Source organism: Ahaetulla prasina, chromosome 13 (assembly GCF_028640845.1).
Source record: "Ahaetulla prasina isolate Xishuangbanna chromosome 13, ASM2864084v1, whole genome shotgun sequence".
NCBI classification, from domain to species: Eukaryota; Metazoa; Chordata; class Lepidosauria; order Squamata; family Colubridae; genus Ahaetulla; species Ahaetulla prasina.
The window spans coordinates 22515449-22534945 of NC_080551.1; the positions used below are offsets into that span (position 1 = coordinate 22515449).

Sequence of the window (19497 nt, forward strand, 5' to 3'; positions counted from 1 at the left end):
CGTGATGGACCGCCGCTCTTCCAGGTTCCGTTAGCCCCACACGCGCGACAGCTAGCTGACTGGTGCACGAGAACGCCAAAGGTTCACCAACACTGCTACATTCCCTTAATTTGAGATGAGAGTCGGGGCAACTGGAAGATGCTGAGCATTTACTTGCCGGGTGCCCTTCCTGATGCCTATATGGAGCTCACAGCAGACATTTTTTCTTCGCACTCTGCCACTACCTAGGATTGAACTCTCAACCTTCCGGGAGGGAGGCGAGTCCCTTCACCACTAAGACCATTCCCTAGGCTAGATACTTGTTTTAAAAAAAAAATTAAAATTGGGAGACTGGGGCAGAAAACTTTACACGCCCCGATTCTTCACCGTGGTGTTTACAGCAGTGCCATGCATATAACTTCCAATTTAATGGAAGTTGTACATCTTTTTAAAATCAAACCGCAAGCTTGGGTTAAATCGATACAAGATTTTCGGGTGATCCCTGAAAATCAGACCTTTTCCGTAAATTGTCCCTAGGAATAATGAAACAGGTCTGTCGAAACAAATGGTGTAATAATGGCTTGGTAGACAATCATGATCAGCACTTTTCGGGAGCTTATTTCAATTCAGGATTTGTCGTGATGCTGTCTAGTTTGGCATTCAAACCATACTATTCCATTTAAAGTTGCTTATCTGTGTGTCTAAATATATAAGCTAAGTCAGGCCTCAGAAGTCAGGTCCCAAAGGCAATTTATTATATAAAATGTATTAAATATTTGAACTGGTTTTCTTTTAAATGCTTCCTTAATTTTATTGATGCGTAATTTTTGATTACTAAATATAGAACATCATCGGGTGGGGGGGGTAAGAGTGGGGCCTGACTTTTGGTATATAGACACACTCAAAACCAACTATTTTTAGTTAAAACTTTGCAGGTTGACAGTGAATATTAGCCTAGATCATTGAGGCTGTAGTTTAGCTATAGTCTACAACAGGGGTCTCCAACCTTGGCAACTTTAAGCCTGGTGGACTTTGGGAGTTGAAGTCCTCCAGGCTTAAAGTTGTCAAGTTGGAGACCCCTGGTCTACAAGGCAAGCATCTTTGAGGTCAATTTCACAACTGAATTAGCCACAAGAGGTGGAATTCAGGACCAAAAAATACACCAAAGTGTGAGATCCTATGTCCTTTACCCAACCAAAAAAAAAAGGGGGGGGACTTAAAACACAGCCAGCAAGGGAAGAGACATTACTGTAAAATTCCTGGATTTGTGGCAAGATATAAAACCACCATTTTTATTGTTAAACGTAAAAGTTCATCCATAAGGAAGTCCAAGTTTCTAGACGCAGTCATAACAAGTAAATTATCAAACAATATGAAACACTTTATTTGAACTTTACAACATATAAATTATGAGAGAAATCTGTGCTTCTGGACTGCGGTCCCGTTCCCCTCTCACGTCCGATGTCCGATCTGAGATCGCGCCCACACCGCAGTCCATGGTGCTCCGGGGAAGGGACGGGATCCTTGACGTTGTTCCTTGCAGAGGTCAGACTAATCTCAGAGTATTTACAGATCCTGTTGGGAGCTCCCCTTGCCGGTCTGTCATCTGCTTAAATCGCGGCTTGAGTCTCGGCTAGTCAGCCGCCGTTCCTCTGCAGATAAGCCGGCGAAGAAGGGATGGACCAGAGCTTCGCCGAACGTGATCCGCTGTGTCGGATCAAACTCTAACATTTGCATCATCAGGTTAAACAACTGCAGATGCTCGGTGGAATTGTGGAGCATGTACGTCTGAGAAGAGAAGACGGGACAGGGATCCATAAATTGGGAAGGGCAAGTGCGTAACCGAAATGTCACAGGTGATAACAAGGAGATTTTTAAATATATATGATTTCTATATATATATATTAGCAATATATGTACAGGATAGTAATATGTAGGGAATAATCCGCTGCTTTAAAAAGGTTAGGGTAGTAACAAACAGGCAAGATGGGAAGTTTTCAGGGGGCAAACCCTTAAAAAAAAAAAAAAAGGCAAATCAGACTCTTGTCCAGTGAAATTGTGCTTGATTAATAAATACAATTTATGACAGCCTGTCTTCTGATTTGGGGAGGGGGAGCTTAAATATAGGAAGATGTTTCGTTATCACTTTCAGGTCATTTTCGGGCACGTGGCCTTAATTCTTCCCTTTTTCGTTTATAAGACATTCCCAGCCAATGGATCCCGTTATCTAATATTGGTTCAGAAAATGTTCCGGAGGCATAATGAAAGTTGAATTCGGGTAATAGTTTTTAATGAATTAAGAACATTATTAAAAGCTTTTTCCCCCCCCTTACCTGTAGTGGTTTGCAGTTCTCTTGCACGTATCTTCCATCAGACGTGTTCTCATCCCATACTAAATTCCCTTTGTGAAAGTATTTTTGTTTCCTGATTGTAAACAAGGAAAAAGAAAAAAAAACCACAGAAAACTAATGTTAACAGACAAACAAGCTTGAAAGTGCCACACAAAATTCATCCCCCATGGCCCTTAAATAAAACTGCTGCAGAAACCATTCTACAACATACAAAGACTACACCGTGTCAACAAATCTGTCATTTACAGATTTGGTGCTTCCTTATACATGTGTTACTCTTCCAGCGAAACCTTGACCAACGTCTTACGTTGTCAACAAGTAATCCTTGGCTGATCCACCTGCTCAAGATGATGATGGCCTGCTTCCTGCTCCTGAAAAGACCAAACTTACTCAGAGTCAAGCACTCCTACCGAGTTTTGCGGATCATGTGCTGTGGCATCGGGCCGAGGATTTTCTCCATCATTACTAGGTGTTCTCGGTTCTCATGAGTCTGTGAAGTCAAACAAAGCATGTTATTTCTATTCAACAAAACAAAACAAAAAAAATCAACATTTTTCTTTTCTCACTGACTTCAAGAAAATATCAAGCAGACTAGAAGTTGAATGCTGCCGAAGTAAACCATACACCAGTCACCAAAACGTAATAGTGCAATTAGCAAATGGACTACAGATCGAATACTGCAATTGATAGGCAAGGATAATTGCAGTTTTGGCTTAATGACCCATTCAGCGCTTGTTCAAAGTTACGACAGTGCCGAATGAAGGGTACTTATGACAGCTCCTTGTAATTCTGGCCATCACAGTGTCCTTGTGGTCATATTGCAATCATGACTTTGCAGTGTCCTGCAGCCCAACCATGAAAGCTTACAGCCTCTTCCTAGCTGGCTTCTATCAAGCAAAGTCAATGGGGCAAGAAGTCGGACATTCCAGTCACATGGAGTCCTCACTTTAATGACCCAGAAAGATTTGCTTAAGGATGCATTCATATGACACTACACTCTATGACATCCCTTAGCGATGGAGTTTCCAGTCGCAATTCCCGTTGTTAAACAAGGATTGCCAATCATTTACGAAACACTGAAAGCACGTCAAGGCGCTCGCTCTTTAACACAGAAGAAAATAAATAAATACTTGAGTCTATCCAGAGACAATGAAATCCATGTACCTGGAAAAGTGTGAATCCCCGATAATATTCAAAGAGGATGCAACCGATGCTCCAGACATCGCAAGGCTGTGCCCAGCCCAGCTCTGCAAAAGAAGGGACAAAATTATTTTATTTATTTATTTATTTATTTATTTTATTTTTCAGATTTATATACCGCCCTATCTCCCTAGGGACTCAGGGCGATTCACAGGCAATTAAAAGCAAACATATAAATACAATTTAAAATAACACATAAAAAACTTATTCAATAGCCAAATTATTAAAACAATATAAATACTAAAAACCCCATTAAAACCAATAAATTTAAAAAACTAACCCAGCCCCGCGCAAATAAATAGGTGTGTTTTGAGCTCGCGACGAAAGGTTCGGAGGTCCGGAAGTTGACGAAGTCCTGGAGGGAGTTTGTTCCAGAGGGTGGGAGCCCCCACAGAGAAGGCCCTTCCCCTGGGCGTCGCCCGACGGCACTGCCTAGCCGACGGCACCCTGAGGAGTCCCTCTCTGTGAGAGCGGACGGGTCGGTGAGAGGTATAACTCTAATCAGATGGTTGCATTCCCTCTCCGCCATTCAGTCCCTACATCCAAACTGCTCTGATTCTTTATTTCAAGTGCTTTGCCTCCTGTACCAGCCTGCCTTCCACTGAGGACCTGTGTACTGCACGAGCCAGCAAGAGGGCTGTGAAAATATCTACATACCCCTCACACCCTGGGCATAAACTGTTTCAACTTCTCCACTCAAGACGACGCTATAGGCCAGGGCATTAAAACGCCAAAACATCTAGACCAGTGGTTCCCAACCTTTTTTGGGGCCATGCCCCCCCTAAGCATCTCTACAATCCTGATGCCCCCCCCCACCCCGTGACATCTAATTCTTACTATTCAAAAAGTGAACTACTCACACGGAGGAAGCCTGGAAGGCCATTAACTTGGTTTAAACAAGGTTCCAAATTGCCCCCATTAAAAATCAAATTGCCTCCCTGTGTGGGAACCATTTATCTAGGCACAAGGACAGTTTCCCCCATCCTGTCCCATCACTCTGCTAAACAACTAATTCTCATGACACTGTCGAAGTACCTAGTAGGGCTGTATTAATATTATCCTTCTCATTTTTCCTATTTCCTTCTTATGACTAGAACTTTGTTGCTTGCATCTTATGATTGATATCAGGGGTGTCCAAACTTGGCAACTTTAAGACTTGTGGACTTCAACTCTCAGAATTCTTTAGCCAGCTTTCTGTTCTTTAGTAAATTAACTTAATGTGGCAATCAACAGGAATATGAGCGTCGACTCACCCAAGATCACTTCTGGCGGCCGGTAGTGCCGAGTCGCCACAATAGTGGTATGATGCTCATGGTCAAAAGTGGCGCTTCCAAAATCTGCCACCCGGATGCAGGTGTTCCTGATAGATTTCTCTTCACAGTTCTGCAAGGCAGAAAAGAATCCGCCGGTCCATTCACTGGCTTCTCAAAAATGTGATATTCTCAAAGGGAATGTTCTATGCATAGCCTTTCTTTTCCGACTAGGTGGAAAATGGCCATCTGCTGATGTCTGTCACGAATGCCCAAAGCTAACACGAGATGTTAAATGGCTCAACATCAGTAAAAAGGCTTAACTCCTATATAACAAGAATCAAAGGTATGGGGAGGGAAGTGGCAATTTTACACAGCCTTCAAGCTTCTGAAATCTGGGGGGAATAGCCATCCTGAATATAAAGCTGCTCCCTGCCAAGTCACAAACTGATATTCCTTCATTCCCGTCTCAAAGCAACCGGCTGGCTTTCCTATTCAAATGAAACCCACCTTTTTCTCATTGTACAAGGAATCAAATTCTGAGTTTACAAACAAGATGTTTTCAGGTTTGAGATCTGTGTGAGTCAGTTGGTTGTCATGCAGAACTGCGGAAAAATGGGAGGAGACATTCCAATCAGCTTTGCAATTACAGCTACCGATTTATAATCCAGAGCTGAAGTCTAAAAGGGATTTAACTACTAGAATATCTATTCAGAAATAGCTACCCCAAGGCCTTTTTTTTTTAAAGATGCTGTGAAGTGTTTGGCCTTTCCAAAAGAAAATTTACTGAAAAGGGCGACATTCAGGCTAATCATCACCCCCAAATTATGAATTTTCAGGAGACTGAATTCATTTCCCTTCCCTCCCCATCTGGTTTCACAGTGCGCCTATTCAATTTTATGCCATCAGTGGCCAGATAAAACAATCTCCCATGAAAAAGTTGGGGTGACTTTTGACTCTTTGGCCATTAGACCTACAATCCTGCTAAATACTGCAGGATTGATTGGGATTACTAATAGCAATAGCACTTAAGACTTATATACTGCTTCGCAGGGCTTTCCAGCCCTCTCTAAGCAGTTTACAGAGTCAGCCTCTTGCCCCTCAACAATCTGGGTCCTCATTTTACCAACCTTGGCAGAATGGAAGGCTGAGTCAACCTTGAGCCTGGTGAGATTCGATCTGCCAAACTGCTGGCAGTCGGTGATCAAGCAGAAGTAGCCTGCAGTACTGCGCTCTAACCACTGCGCCACCATGGCTCACTAAGCAAGAATAACTGAAACCCCACCCATCCCAACCAATGAGAAAACCGAGATCTTTTATTTCTGTTTTTCTCTCCTTAAACCAGGGGTCTCCAACCTTGGCAACTTTAAGCCTGGCGAACTTCAACTCCCAGAATTCCCCAGCCAGCAAAGCTGGAGACTCCTGCCTTAAACTACAGAGCAGCACTTACATTTCAAGGCATGGCAGAGCTGGTAGGCCATGTGCCTTATCTGCGGAAGAGGGTAGGGCTGGAAGTTATTCTCTTTCAGAAACTCAAAAGTGTTCTTGCCCAGAAGCTCAAAGGCGATGCACATGTGGCCGTGGAAGTTGAACCAGTCCGACATCAAGACACACAAGCTAGACCCGAGGAGGAAAAAAATACAGGAAGGGTGGAAATCTGGCTGAAGAAGCATTAACCGCCTCGTCATATTCTATGGGGCTGCCTATAAGAATTCACCCCCACCCTTCGATCAGAAACAAATGTTTAAGGTTCCTGGGAAAACTGGGAACAAGGAAAAGCAACTGAAGTGGGTGGGTGGGATTTATGGCCTAAGAATAAAAGAGTACAAAGGACACTTATCCTTTTGAAAGTATCTACTTCCTTAAAAAACTATAAAGTTCAAAGGAATTAACAGAATAAGCACTATTTAATTTTTAGAAATTCTTGGGAGGGGGCTGTGCTGATTCTCTCCTTCCACCATAGGGTAAAAGAGCTGCCTATTTCGTGATTTCCCCTCTTCTCAATTCCCCCCCCACCCGAGGTTGTTCCGGCATCCTCATTTGAAAAAGAACACGCAACATAAACGGCAGCCGCCAATACTCACTGTTTACTGTCCTTTTCTTTTTCTTTGATTTTCTTTAGGACATTAATTTCTAGTCGGGCTGCTTCACGGTATTTGCCCACATTTCGAATAATTTTCAAAGCTACCAGAGATTTGCCTCTATGGAGCAGGTGGAGAAGAGAAAGGCGGATGGTTAGATAAGTTAACAGCAGACATTTCCAATGAGGAAAGTGGCTGAGATTAAATCCAATGCTTTTTGTTCAATAAAAACCCAAAGAGGAGAAACCAATTTCTCTTCCCTGTCAAGCTTCCGGAGGCAGGGGCCAAAAGACAACAGAGCAAAAAGTAAAAAGATCAAGTACCACAGTAATTAAATCGTAAAGCTCTTCAAAGCAACTGTGCTTCACCTATCTATCTCATCGCCTGAAAGCCCCCTTCCTGTCCTTTTGAAAGCCAGAGATGCTACTTCACGCTATTTAATGATGCAGTTTCTTGATGACAAAGCACTCACCAAGGGAGTAGGTAATTGGATTATTCATTCGGTGCTCATTTACTAGTATTCAAATAAAGCAGCGGCATATCACCTTAATGCCCCCCAAATGCCCTGTCAGAGGGTTATGTTGTACTAACCCTGTAGAAATTCAGGGTGGCATCAATCCAGATGTTATGAAGGCAAGCTCCTGCACTGACAGGCCACCTCTGGGTTAAGGGGGGTCCCTGAAGTTCGACTTTCCCTCAAGGTCGAGACCCTCAGCGAGACTTCTCTCAATGGAAGAGGGCGCTGAGCTATGCAGGACCTTAAAGGGGATCGACTGACACGGGGTTCTAGATTGCCCACAGAAGTTGACTGCCAGCCAACTGCAACGCCCAACAACATAAACGTCATGGGGCGGATTTAGATGCGGTCCATGATGTCACAAGCTACGCAGACTTCAGTCCCATATAGGGAAAATTGCAACAGCCTGAAAATTCGGTATTTCCTAGGGAACCATGGTTGGGAAACACGGTGAAAGACATCTCTATATACCATTCTCTCTCCCCCCTCCCCGCCCAAAATATTTCTAGAACTTTCTGAAGTCAACATCTGTAACTTTCTTTCAATTTTAACACCAAAAGCTGTGTTCACCCCATTTGCTCATGGACAGACTCAGTGGGCCAGGTAAACACCAGTATGAAGGAGCTGTCAGGTTAGGAAGCACAGCTTCAGGTTGGTGTTGAGTTGAAATTCCCTTTCCTGTCATTCCAATGACATGCCCCCAGGAACCAGAGTTGGGTTGATAGAGCAGCTAGAGAAACAAGCTCCCTGTTCCAGAAGTGTCTACCAGAGTCCTGGCAACTGCTTTTACCCAATTTAAAGATGATTGGTTGCAGAAGCAAACCAAGCCATCTCCTAAACCTGGCTGAGGAATCCTGGGAGTTGGAAGTCCACAAGTCTTAAAATTGCCAAGTCAGGAGAGGCTCTGTCCTAGATTTTCAAAGCATTCCCTAGAACCCCCATATACTCCCAACGAACTCAGAGGTGGGTTTCAGCAGGTTCTGACCAGTTCTGGAGAACCGGCAGCGGAAATTTTGAGTAGTTCGGAGAACCGATAAATACCACCTCTGGCTGGCTCTGCCCCCATCTAGTCTCTGCCTCCCGAGTCCCAGTTGATGGGGAAGAAATGGGGATTTTGCAGTATCCTTCCCCTGGAGTGGGATAGGAATGGAGATTTTGCAGTATCCTTCCCCTGCCACGCCCACCAAGCGACACCCACCAAGCCATGCCATGCCCACCAAGCCACACTCACAGAACCGGTAGTAAAATTTTTTAAAACCCATCACTGAACGAACTGCTTGGGGACAGCCCTGCTTGCATATTGAGGGGGCAGAACCTGCTTCCTTGGCTTTTGGGGGAACTGTTATTCCTCAATTGCTTGCATGCTCTCTTTCACCCTCCTTTCTCACTTCCAAGACCGACATCTCCCCCAAAGGGTGTCTCGAGGCTCTCTCCTTCACTGTGGAATTCCTTCTTAACTTAAGGCCAGCAAGGAGCGTGAGAGCGTTTTTGTTTGCTAGAACACTTTGGGCTGACAATTGGGGAAAGCTGTGATGCAAATCTTTTGGGAGTGTTTTTTGTAGGGAAAGGAGGGAGGGGAGTCTTAAACAAAGTGCAGTAAGAAAGATGCACGGGGGCTTGGGTGAAAGGATGCCAACAGCAAAAGGTGGTGGTGTCACTGAATTTATTTGGAAATGCTAATTTTTTTCATAGCATTCCAATTTTCTCTGTTTCTTCCCTGTTTTCCTTTAATATCCAAGGGGGAAGGAGCTGGTGAGATGAAGTTTGGCCACTTCTAATGCAACGGCGAAGAGGATTCTGTGCCATCCCTGAAGAAATAAGGGCAACCTCAATGCCAATTTGTGAGGTTGCATCCATTCATGTACACTGAGAGCCTAAATTCCTTGTGTGTCCAATCACACTCGGCCAATAAAGAATTCTATTCTATTCCTATTCCTATTCTATTCTATTCTCATCCTGGGAGAGTTCTCGCTGGCTTTAAGCACGAGATGAAAATGTGCCCATCGTGTATCCCGTTAGCTTACATAATTTGTGCTCCTACTGAGGAATCACCGCGCATGCTAAGTGGCCTTGAAAAGCCCAAAGGTTCTGACCTCTGTTCTCGAGGTAAAGAGGACAGATTTCTGCCTTTGAAAGAAGAGCCTTAATAATCCGGTCGGGTGTTAAATAACTCATACCTGGCATGGTCCACGCACTCCACCACTTTGCCAAAAGTCCCTTCGCCAAGGCTACCCACAATTTCGTCTAGGAGAAAAAACAAAGGCGGATGTGAGCGCCGGGCACAGGCGCGCGTGCGAGGTCCTGCAATTTCACAGCATTCAAAATCTCAAGAAAAGCTCTCACTGCTAACACTCTTAAAATGCACAAGTTGTCTATTTTCTGTTGTCAAGCAATTACTGTTCAGTCCATTTACAAGCAATAAACATTAGAGACCCCTCCCGTACACTGAGAGCGATCTCGTCTAACATGGGGATAGAAAGTAGAGAGGTAAAGTTTTACGAAAGGTGGCTGTACATCGCTCTTGGAGCCAATCGCCGATCCTGCACACCAGGTGACCTTCCTTGTCATCTTCCACGCTCCTGCTGCGCTTATTGCTCTGTTGGCTTCTCTGTACACACCGCCCCCCGAAACGCCATCCGACCAATCGCACACAGCGGGCAGTTTCCGATTGGCAGATTGAGTTGTCATTCAAAGGCGGAGAGACGACGATGCGTCGGTGGTTGGATTTTCCAGATCCCAGCATTTCATAAGGCACACAGCATATATAACGATAGGGATATTGCAAGGGACACGTCAAGACACAAACCGACTTTCAAAACAAAGGTTAAAAAAAACAGCTACAGGTATGTAAAGAAACTGATTAGCTATGGAAGGCGAGGGCTGGAGTCTCGCAGCAGTTGGTTCCCCGTAGGTCTTGAGCGGGGGGGTGGGGGTGTAAGCAGCTGGTGTGTGCCCAGTGACTGGGCACGCTCCCAAAGGCCTCAACGGCCACCTCTTAATCACTAAGGCGAGTCGCGCAGGAAGGAGGATTCAATGAAAGGAGCGTCTCCATCAGCAATCGTGATAATGGGCAACCCCCACCCACCCAAAAAATGTGGGCAGAAGCCTACGTTGCCCCCTCCTATCCCAGTGGCTGTTCAGTTTTGAAGCACCCTCCTGATCAGATGGAAACCACTGCAAATCTGGTTGTTCTACCTGATCTAATCCCTTGTTTGCTTTCAGTACTGAGTTGAAGTCAAGCTTAGAAGAAGTCTTTAGATACGAGCCCTGTGGGAGTCGAGCATTTTTAAAAAGTGGCTGATGACCGTTCTACAAAGGACCAAAAGCCAACTAAGGTCATAGAGGTCAGCCCCACACCGCCCCAATGCTTAGTAAAGTTTCTGACCCTCTTGAAGAAAGAAAGAAAAATGGAAAAGGAGTCCTTCATGGTTACTAGGTTCTACTGTGCTGAAGGCGTGGGAAGAAAACAGCCAAGCAATCCTGAAGAGTTCCACTATTTATAAAGAATTATCCCAATCACCATTTTATTGTAACCTTTTAACCACAAAATGTTATGTAGCTCATTTAGAATGAGCTGCAGATTCCAAGCCTGCCTTCCCTTGTTCCACCTTCCACTGGAGAACAACTAGGCATATTGGTCTAAGAGAAAGTGGTTGGAACAGACGAGCTGAGGTCAATCTTAAGATCCTTAAGCATGTTAAAGAAGGTTAAGAAAATAGGACGGTTTAGGTCACACCGAGCAAACTCCGTATCCTTAACACTGCAAATCATACTTATGGGACAAATTCCAAGAACAGGGATCTGGAGGGAAAGGGGAGACTTACGGTGAGCAGCCTGTAAGATATTAGCAAGTGTGATTGAAAAGCAGGCTAAGGGAAAGAGGACAGACTGGTTCCAACCGTTCACAAAACTCCCTTCCCTTTGCTAGGTGTGTAAGGGCATAGAGCAATTACAGCACCTCCAGCTTTAGGGACCTGGGAGGTGCACGAATCAATAAAGCGAAGTCATACGTGCACTTTAATAGTCGCTGCTTTGTTTTCTTATTAAATTACTGGTTTCCTTTCTCTGCAGGTTGGTGGGTAGAGCCAATCCACGGATGAGATTTGGGAACTACTTATTAATTTAAAAATGCATTAAATAGGAACACAGTTGTAACCAAAGCTAGAAAACCTCCATGTGGGCGTGTTTCCCAAACTTCTGATAGGCTTAATGTATGTGGTAGCCCTGTATTATTGCTCAGAAGGTACTCAAATTCCCACCATCTGGAGTTCTTTTGAGTCCTTGGGAGGCTGTGTGGGTGTCAGGTTGATTATGCAGGTTGATTATACAGGTAGTCCTCGACTTACAACAGTTTGTTGAGTGACCGTTCAAAATTAACACGGCACTGAAAAAATGTGACTTTATGTCTGTTTTTCAGTTATGACCTTTGCAGCATCCCTATGATCCCACGATCAAAATTCAGGCGCTCGGCAACTGGTTCATACTTACGACCGTTGCTGTGTTCGCAAGATCACGCGGTCCCCTTTTGCGACCTTCTGACAAGCAAAGTCAATGGGGGAGCCAGAGTCACTTAACGTCCCGGGTTAATCACTTACCAACTGCAGTGATTTCGCTACGGAAAGAAAGGTTGTAAAACGGGACAAAACTCACTTAACGAAGGTCTCACTTAGCAACAGTCATGTTGGGCTCCGCTGTGGTCGTAAGTCGAGGACTACCTGTATACTTCGCAGGATCTAGATTTCACCAGAATTCTCTTCAAGAGGGTTGTTATGACAAGAAGTGACGTCCTTCAGCCAAGGCCAACACAACCTGGCTGGGGGTCAAAGGCTAAAAAAATTGTCCTGTTACAAAGGCAGGGGAACAGCCTGAGTCACTGAAGACAAACTAACCAAGCGTCACCATGCATATTATGGGGTGGACGCTTCAGAGTGGAAAAGGAAGGATGCAGCACAGCCGCCCTGAGTCACATGCACAAACACCCCTTGAAGCATCACCTCCCAAAACATCTTAGAAAACACCACACTGGATTCTCATCCACTACAGCTTTTTTCACAGCTGGGTTACCAAGCCTAACATAACCAGGATCGCACAAGACAAGAAACCTTAAGAAACCGTACCGAGAAGGGAAAAAAAAAAAAGATAGCGATTAGAAGTACTCACCCAATGTTAAATCAAAGCTGAAAAAGAGCTAAAAGGTCATTGGGCCCTAGAACATTTCCTGAACTCGTTTTGGATGCTACTCACCGAGGATGTGCTGCTACAAGACCTGGTCCTGCGTTTCCGGCAATGATGTTGGTGCTTCCTGGTCCGATGACGCTCCCGAGATCTCCTGTGGTGACGTGAACGACGGGTAGAGTAATAGTCCTCTACAAAAGATGGGCTTTGCTCTTCAAACTTGTGGAGTTCACTGTCCGTCCTGTCTCGGTACCCTCTCTGGTAAGGCAATCTGTCCTGGCTGAATTGCAAACAAAAGCCTCATTACAAATGGGGGGGAAAAAAACACCTGACATAGGATGTTAACTTACTGCCAACGCACTTACAATATCTGCCTAAAGTAACTCTTAATACAAAAATCTTAACTGACCGGTCAGCAGATGCACCTGCCAATCGGGTCTCATGACATCATTGACTGAAGCACATTTTTTGTAACAAAGCTGCAAATATTATCATGTTTGTTTATTCTGAGGCTGCGGTTCTACTAAAAATTGTCCTAAGCAAATGAGAAAAGAACCAGGGAAGTAGGCTTCATTGAGATTATAGTACACAATAATGAATTTTCCTACATTATTCCTATTTTGTCCCATTTCATCTGCATATATTTTCCTATGCAGTAAAAAATCAGTCCTTTAAGCAATCTGTAATTGCCTGAAGTCAAAATTGTTAATAATTGCCAAAAGCAGATCAGAGGAGAGACTGGATTGGCGCTGGGATGCAGCACACAAAACAATTAACTAGGATTTGGAGAAGAGCAATACTTCTGGCATATAAAACCCACATCCTACTTGGGCCGAGACTAAAATTTCAGCCTCCAGAATTAAGTGGGCTCTTTATTCAAAAGTCTCTTTGTCTGGCAATTGACGCCTTCCTGGGCCCACTGTACTTTTCACACATGAAAGTAACTTTCTGGTGCACAAATTGCACCAAATAATGTAGAGCCTCGTTGCTTTGTTACCTCTTGTCAGCCTCCACTTCTATATTGCTTGCTTGCTTGCTACGGCTGCCATTGTAAGGGGGGGGGCGGGAGTTGCCTTGGTTATGGAGGAAGTGGGGAAGCGAGCTGGTGGAGATGTCTTGTAACAGGGAGTAAATTGTAGGAATTTTCCCTCAGCGTTTTGTCTGCAGCTGGGAGGCGTGCTGATAACCAGTCAAGGTCAACCGTCTGGGCATACTAGAAGGATGGGGCCATCTGAAGCTGCACACCACATGACCCCCTGGGGGAATGTGGATTGGATAATTCTGGCTAGACCCTTGGGAGGGGAGGGTTTTGGGGATCACCCCTATTGCCTCAGACCTGGCTTTTCTTTGATTGCATTCAGTTCATACTCAGTAAAAGTACCTTTCTCTATGAAAAGTTGGGGCTTTTCTTTCTTGAGTACTGAAAGGTGGCATACCTGACACTTCTTTAGTCTCTTTTAGGGTACCAAGCCTTTTTCAATTCTTAGTCCTCACAATCACAAAGAAAATTGTTCTGAAGGAAGGAGTGTTCTGAGGCAAAATAAAGCCTTCCACCATAGTGACGTGCAGGCTTTTATTTTAGTTTTCATCACAAGTTGTTCCTTTCATACAAAACAATGTGCATATTACCTTTGTTGTTCACAGCGAAGAAGCAGCCCAGTCAGACAAGAGATAAGCTAAGGCTTATCTGCCAATTTCTGCTAGTTCAGGATTCCAAGCAATGTGTAAAAGTGAAATTGGTCACTCGATGCGTGCTGCTAAAGCCAACCGGCCTATAATTGTAGGTCACCACTGACCTTTGAGTGTCCTTATTTGATTTCATCTATTCTAGCCCACCCTGTACTGCGGAGGTGCCAATGACAACCTATATGCCAGGCCAGCTCTGGCAGCAATTACAGTTGAACGCATCCCTTGCCTGATTTCCTCAGTTCCACAGCAACATGCAAAGGAATGTGGGGGTTTGATTCTCAAGCACAATATATTTCTATGTTGAAGCAGACGCTGGAGTCAACCTCCCACATCTTGAGGATGTACTGCCCAAATCTCACCCGCCTTTGGGGGGGGGCGGGGGGGAACAGCCAGCTCTAAGAGCAAGAAGGCTAGCAGATTGCTCCCCAGAAGTATCTCATTTCCATTCCATTTTTTTAATCCCAATCTCATGGGCCGGAGGGTTTGGAGAGGTTCAGAGCGGGAATGGTAGAGGACTGACTTCTATATTTGTCTCTGATCTATTTCTGTTAAGAGGGCAGAATGATTTATTTTATTTATTTATCCAATTTCTTTGCTGTCCAACTCACGGTTTAGGCAAATCTGAGCAGCTTACATCAAAATAAAACCCAAAATTATTCAACAATTATAAATGTAAAAATAGATTACAATGACCACAAAATGAAACAAACTAAAAAACAAGGATTTGGAGGGGAGAGATGGAGTTCCTTCTCTTGTTAGTGCACCAACCACCTCCAGCCAACAGCTTCTCCTTCAGGCCAACCAGCAAAGCCAGATTTCAAAGCTTTTCCTGGAGGCTAAAAGAGAGGGGGCGGAGCTCAAAATTCACTTTAAAATGCCACAAGCTCTCTGCTATGGATACTCTGCTAGGGGTGGATACTTACTAATATACTGGTTCTAAATATTATGTCTAGGTTCTCCGAATCCTCTTCATTTTATCTGCAAAGCCTCCTAGTTCTTCCTAAGATTAGTTCTGTTTTATCTGCATGAACAGGAACTAAGACAACTGTTTCCTTATATGTTTTGAAAAACAGAGGAGGCAGGAAAGAACCCTTATCAAAATTTGTATTCAGAAGCGCCAACAATCTAAAACAATCAGGTGCCATGATAGAATAGCTACAGTGCCCTGCTTTGGCGCGTTGTAGACTCTGTACGTAAGCTGTGGATTGACCTAAGAAAGCAATTAAGAACACAATAGCAGTTTTACTCAGTCGAAAAGGACATCTGGTGGAATATTATGCGGCCTTCAATGGTGAAAACAATTCACCAAGTCTCCCCCATCCTCACCAAATGTGGAAGAAAAATTCCTCAACTGTATATAAACCTCAAAGGTGGGGTTTTGGGGGGTATGTATAGCACTATGTACCTTGACAGATTTATTCTCTATGATTCTTGATACTTACAGAGATGATAAGGTATCTCTAAGCGAACACATTTAGAATTTCTCCTTTCAGACCATTATCAAGTATCGGAGCAGTCAAATGCTGGTTTCAAGCAGCTCACCTTCTAGAACGCGACCTCCTAGGAAAATCCCTAAGAGTGGGATACCGTGGTCTTCCCTCATGGTGCTCTCTGCTACGAGACCGCCGCCTCTTCCATCTATGGCTCATATAGGGCTCGGGCTCAGGTGAGTGGTAACGTTTACAGTGATGCATCTGAATACAAGGGAAGAGATGTGTGTGTGAACGGAAGAAACCACCTCTCCAGCAGAACAAATTCTTCCCAATAATTCACACCTTTTTTGCCACCATTCACAAACTTCAAAAAATCCTATTATACTGTGTGTTTTTTTAAACTAGTGTATCCTCAAGAAGACAGGTTAGTGCAGCATCAAATTCAAGAATATTCATACCAGTGGCATTAAAAAGACCTTTATGACATAAGCAACAGACAGACTGTCTAAGAGCAAGCATGTTAAAGGAATATTACCTATTTACATTAAGGTTCTGTTGGAAATGTTATAAGCTAAGCATAACTGACACAGGATAAACTTAATGAGAGTCACTGTGTACATCATTAAGGGTATTGTTACGTGTTTCTATATGGTAAGCTTTTTTGAGAAATAATAATGCACACAAGCTACTAGGACTGCAAGTCAGAGCAACTCAATTACTGTTTTGACTTGCTAAAATAAATAGAACAGGCCCAGAAATTTCCTGTCAGTATTTCACTGAAAATAACAAAGTAATAAAATAACAAATAACAAAAAATGACTAGCTACAGAAATAATGTACTAAAAATTAATAGTGTATAAACATGTTTAAAGTATGTACAAATTACTAGTATCTATAAAAAGCAATTGTGTGGGATTAATGTTTAAAGATAGAAATTTTATTCTAAACTGTAAGGCTAACCATCCATTAAGGGAAGAAAAGGAGGAAATGGTTACTCATATAGCAAAGCTGTCTCTCCAGCCAGATATTCTTCCATACCAGGTGTCAACAAAACAATTATGTTTTTTTAAAAAATTCCACCACTCCCAATGAGAGCTAAGCCTTGGTAATCAGATTCTACTTTCTAATTTATTCTCAAAGTCCCAATTGTAGAACTGGGGATAAAGGACTCTGGGATTTAAGAAAAAAGTGCCCTTTGTGTAGTATTTTCTCCCTAGAAATTTTCATACACATCTTACAATAAAGGTTTACATACAAACAACAAAGTATGGTAGTAACTGATGTATGATCATAAAACGCACACATCTAAGAAACTTTAACATTTAAAATTTGTAAAAATAGCATGAAAGCTATTTATATAACTGGCACTAAAATAACAAAAGGCACCTTTGTTCAAAGCAGTCATTCCCACATTGAAGTGACTACCCTAGTAGTCAACCATGAACAACCTTCCCAAATTGATGAACAGCAGATGTGTCCATTACACCTGTAGTTTGACACCTGGACAGTGGTCAGAAAGCCAAAGAGGGGGTGTATGTAAGCCAATAAAACAAAAAACCAAAGGCCTGGTTCACCCCAAGGATGCGTCATTATTTCACACCGCACAAAACAAAACAGATAGCCCTCGACTTAAAACAGTTCATTTAGTGACCCTTCAAAATTACGATGACGCTGGAAAAAAAGCAACATGACCATTTTATATACTTATGAACGTTGCGGCATCCACAGGATCACGTATCAAAATTCAGATGCTTGGCAACGGGTTCATATTTATGACGGTCCCAGTGTCTTGGGTTCACGCGATTCCCCTTTTGTGACCTCCTTCACAAGCCAAGTCGATGGGGATCCACTTAACAACGGGGTTACTTAACAACTTCAGTGATCTGCTTACCAACTGTGGCAAGAAAGGTTTGTAAAATGGGGCGCAAAGCTCACTTAACAAACGTCTCCCTTAGCAACCGGAATTTTGGGCTTAACCGCAATCGTAAGTCGGGGAGTGCCTCTAACTTACCTACATATAGGTAAGTGCCATTTAAAGCAGTAGGACTTAACCAAATCCCCCGCTGACTAACTCAACCACTGCAGCAATCCGATTCTTAACAGCAGCGGCCAGAGCAGTCATAAAATGGGGCAAAACTCAACGAACGTCTGTCTCCCTTCGCATAAACGGTGGGCTGGCTTGGGGTCGTAAGTCGAGGACTACCTGCGGTGGTGTTTTAAAGACGACCGGGGGGGGGAGAGGAGAGAGAGAGAGGGGGGGGGGCTGTTTGCACAAAGACGGGTAAAGCCCAACTAACCAGAACCTAACCATCATGGCTTAAGGAGCGAGATTAAAAAAATAAAAAATCTCGCAGTCTTTGCAGTCTACGTTTCATGACGATGCTTTTTTTGAAAAGAAAGAAAAAAAAAGGCAGGTTCAGGAGCGAAGTTGCCACAGGCTCTACAGGAACCCGAAGGCAACCCCCCCCCCACGTCCCCTCCCCATAGGCCCGAAGCCCTCTCCCTCCCCTCCACCGGCGTTGCTCACCCCACAAAGCGGCCTCCCCACTAGGCCAGGCCAGGCCCGCCGGAGGGCAGCCACCCAGCTCCGGGCCCCTCCTTAAAAGCCTTATCCTTATCCTCGCACCCCCCCCCAATTCCCCTACCCGGCGGGGGTCCCGGGCGCGAGGGGGACCCCTAAAACCCGCGTCCAGGAAACGGGGACCCGTCCACATCTCCTTTCCAGCGGCGCCGATGTTCCCGCGAGACTTGGGACGAGAGCGCCGCGCGACGGAATTCGTGGCAGTCCCGGACGGGACGGGAGGGGAGGGGAGGGGGGGGGGAAATAGAACGGTGAGGCCTTGGAAGGGCGTGGCCGGCTCTCCTGTGAGGGAAGCTAAGCCCCGCCCACTCCTTTCAGCCTCCCTCCCCGCTCCCCCCTCAGAAGCGGCGGCCTTGGGTTACGCCGACTAGGCCCGCGGGTCGCAGGCGACGGCTTTCCCCGCTACTCTTCCCCCGCTTTTGGGCGGGCCTCTCCGCCTCAGAAGCGACCCCCCCCCACACAAGTAGCGAACGAGCCCCCGACCCTCACCGCGGTTTCCGGCCCTCGGCGAGGCCTCCGACTCGGCTCCTCCGACGACTATGATGAAGGGGGGCGGGGGGGGAACCGACACTTGCGCGCAGGCGCACTCGGCCGTTCTGAGCGCTGAAAAGGGGCGGGGGAAAGAATCTCGGTGGCCGTCGTCGCGCGGGCTAGAGCGGCTAAACGCCGAGGTCCTCCCCCCCTTGGCCGGACGCCGCGCTGGTCCGTGGCGTCCGCCGCTCTAGGCGCCCGACTTTGTGGCAGTGGAGGACTGCGGCAAGGGAAGCCTAGACTCTCGCAAGAGACGTGTTATTATCGTTGCTGTTGTCGTTGTTATTGTTATTGTTGCAATTTGTAGCCTGCCGAATCTCTAAGGGCTCTGGCAGCTTACCAGAAGGACACGTAGGGACAATATATCAAGCGCGCAAAGGAAATGTCTACTACACGCTAATTAAAAAGGTCTCCAAACTAATTAAAATGGACCATTAAAAAAAGTAAAATCAACTAAGGCAAAACTCTGTCTAAACTAAGATGGAACCAGGTTATGCCCAAAGCATAGCAGTTCCCAAAGGCATTTGAGATGGGAGTCAACTGGGAAGCCATTCCAACATTATATCATAGTTTTGTATAAAACCAGAACAAGAAGCTTAGATGGCTTTGCTGTGTGTGCAGGTAGTCCTCGACTTCCCAATGGCTCGTTTAGTGACTCTGCAAAGTTACAACAGCACTGAAGAACGTGGTTTATGATCGCTTTTCAGGCT

At 44.8% G+C, this 19497-nt stretch overlaps 1 protein-coding gene across 4 annotated transcripts; it reads right to left on the minus strand.

Annotated features, from left to right (window-relative positions):
• Nucleotides 1–1339: 1339 nt before the first annotated feature.
• CLK3 (CDC like kinase 3) lies at nucleotides 1340–18878 on the minus strand. 4 transcript variants are annotated; one of them, XM_058156679.1, is made up of 13 exons: nucleotides 18746–18878; nucleotides 15785–15936; nucleotides 12623–12833; nucleotides 9893–9986; nucleotides 9556–9622; nucleotides 6863–6981; nucleotides 6231–6401; nucleotides 5291–5385; nucleotides 4784–4913; nucleotides 3495–3577; nucleotides 2741–2820; nucleotides 2313–2403; nucleotides 1340–1767 (listed from the first exon to the last, which is right to left on the minus strand). In XM_058156679.1, exons 2-13 carry the CDS (start codon nucleotides 15934–15936, stop codon nucleotides 1582–1584), a joined length of 1479 nt encoding a protein of 492 aa, XP_058012662.1. In that variant the 5' UTR covers nucleotides 18746–18878; the 3' UTR covers nucleotides 1340–1581. The 4 variants fall into 4 exon arrangements, with proteins under 4 accessions (XP_058012662.1, XP_058012661.1, XP_058012660.1 ...); XM_058156678.1 differs by lacking the exon at nucleotides 18746–18878 and adding an exon at nucleotides 18321–18474 and having other exon boundaries at nucleotides 6231–6397; nucleotides 6865–6981; XM_058156677.1 differs by lacking the exon at nucleotides 18746–18878 and adding an exon at nucleotides 18321–18474.
• Between the last annotated feature and the right edge of the window lie 619 nt (nucleotides 18879–19497).

Bases quoted from the DNA above. Each gene is read 5' to 3' on its own strand.
- CLK3 (XM_058156677.1), bottom strand. From the start codon at position 18,389: ATGTGGACGGGTCCCCGTTTCCTGGACGCGGGTTTTAGGGGTCCCCCT. The intron at 15,937-18,320 runs GTAGGGGAATTG...CCTTGTATTCAG, and splicing joins GCGCCCGGGACCCCCGCCGG to ATGCATCACTGTAAACGTTA. The intron at 9,987-12,622 runs GTGAGTAGCATC...CGGTGTGTACAG, and splicing joins CTTGTAGCAGCACATCCTCG to AGAAGCCAACAGAGCAATAA.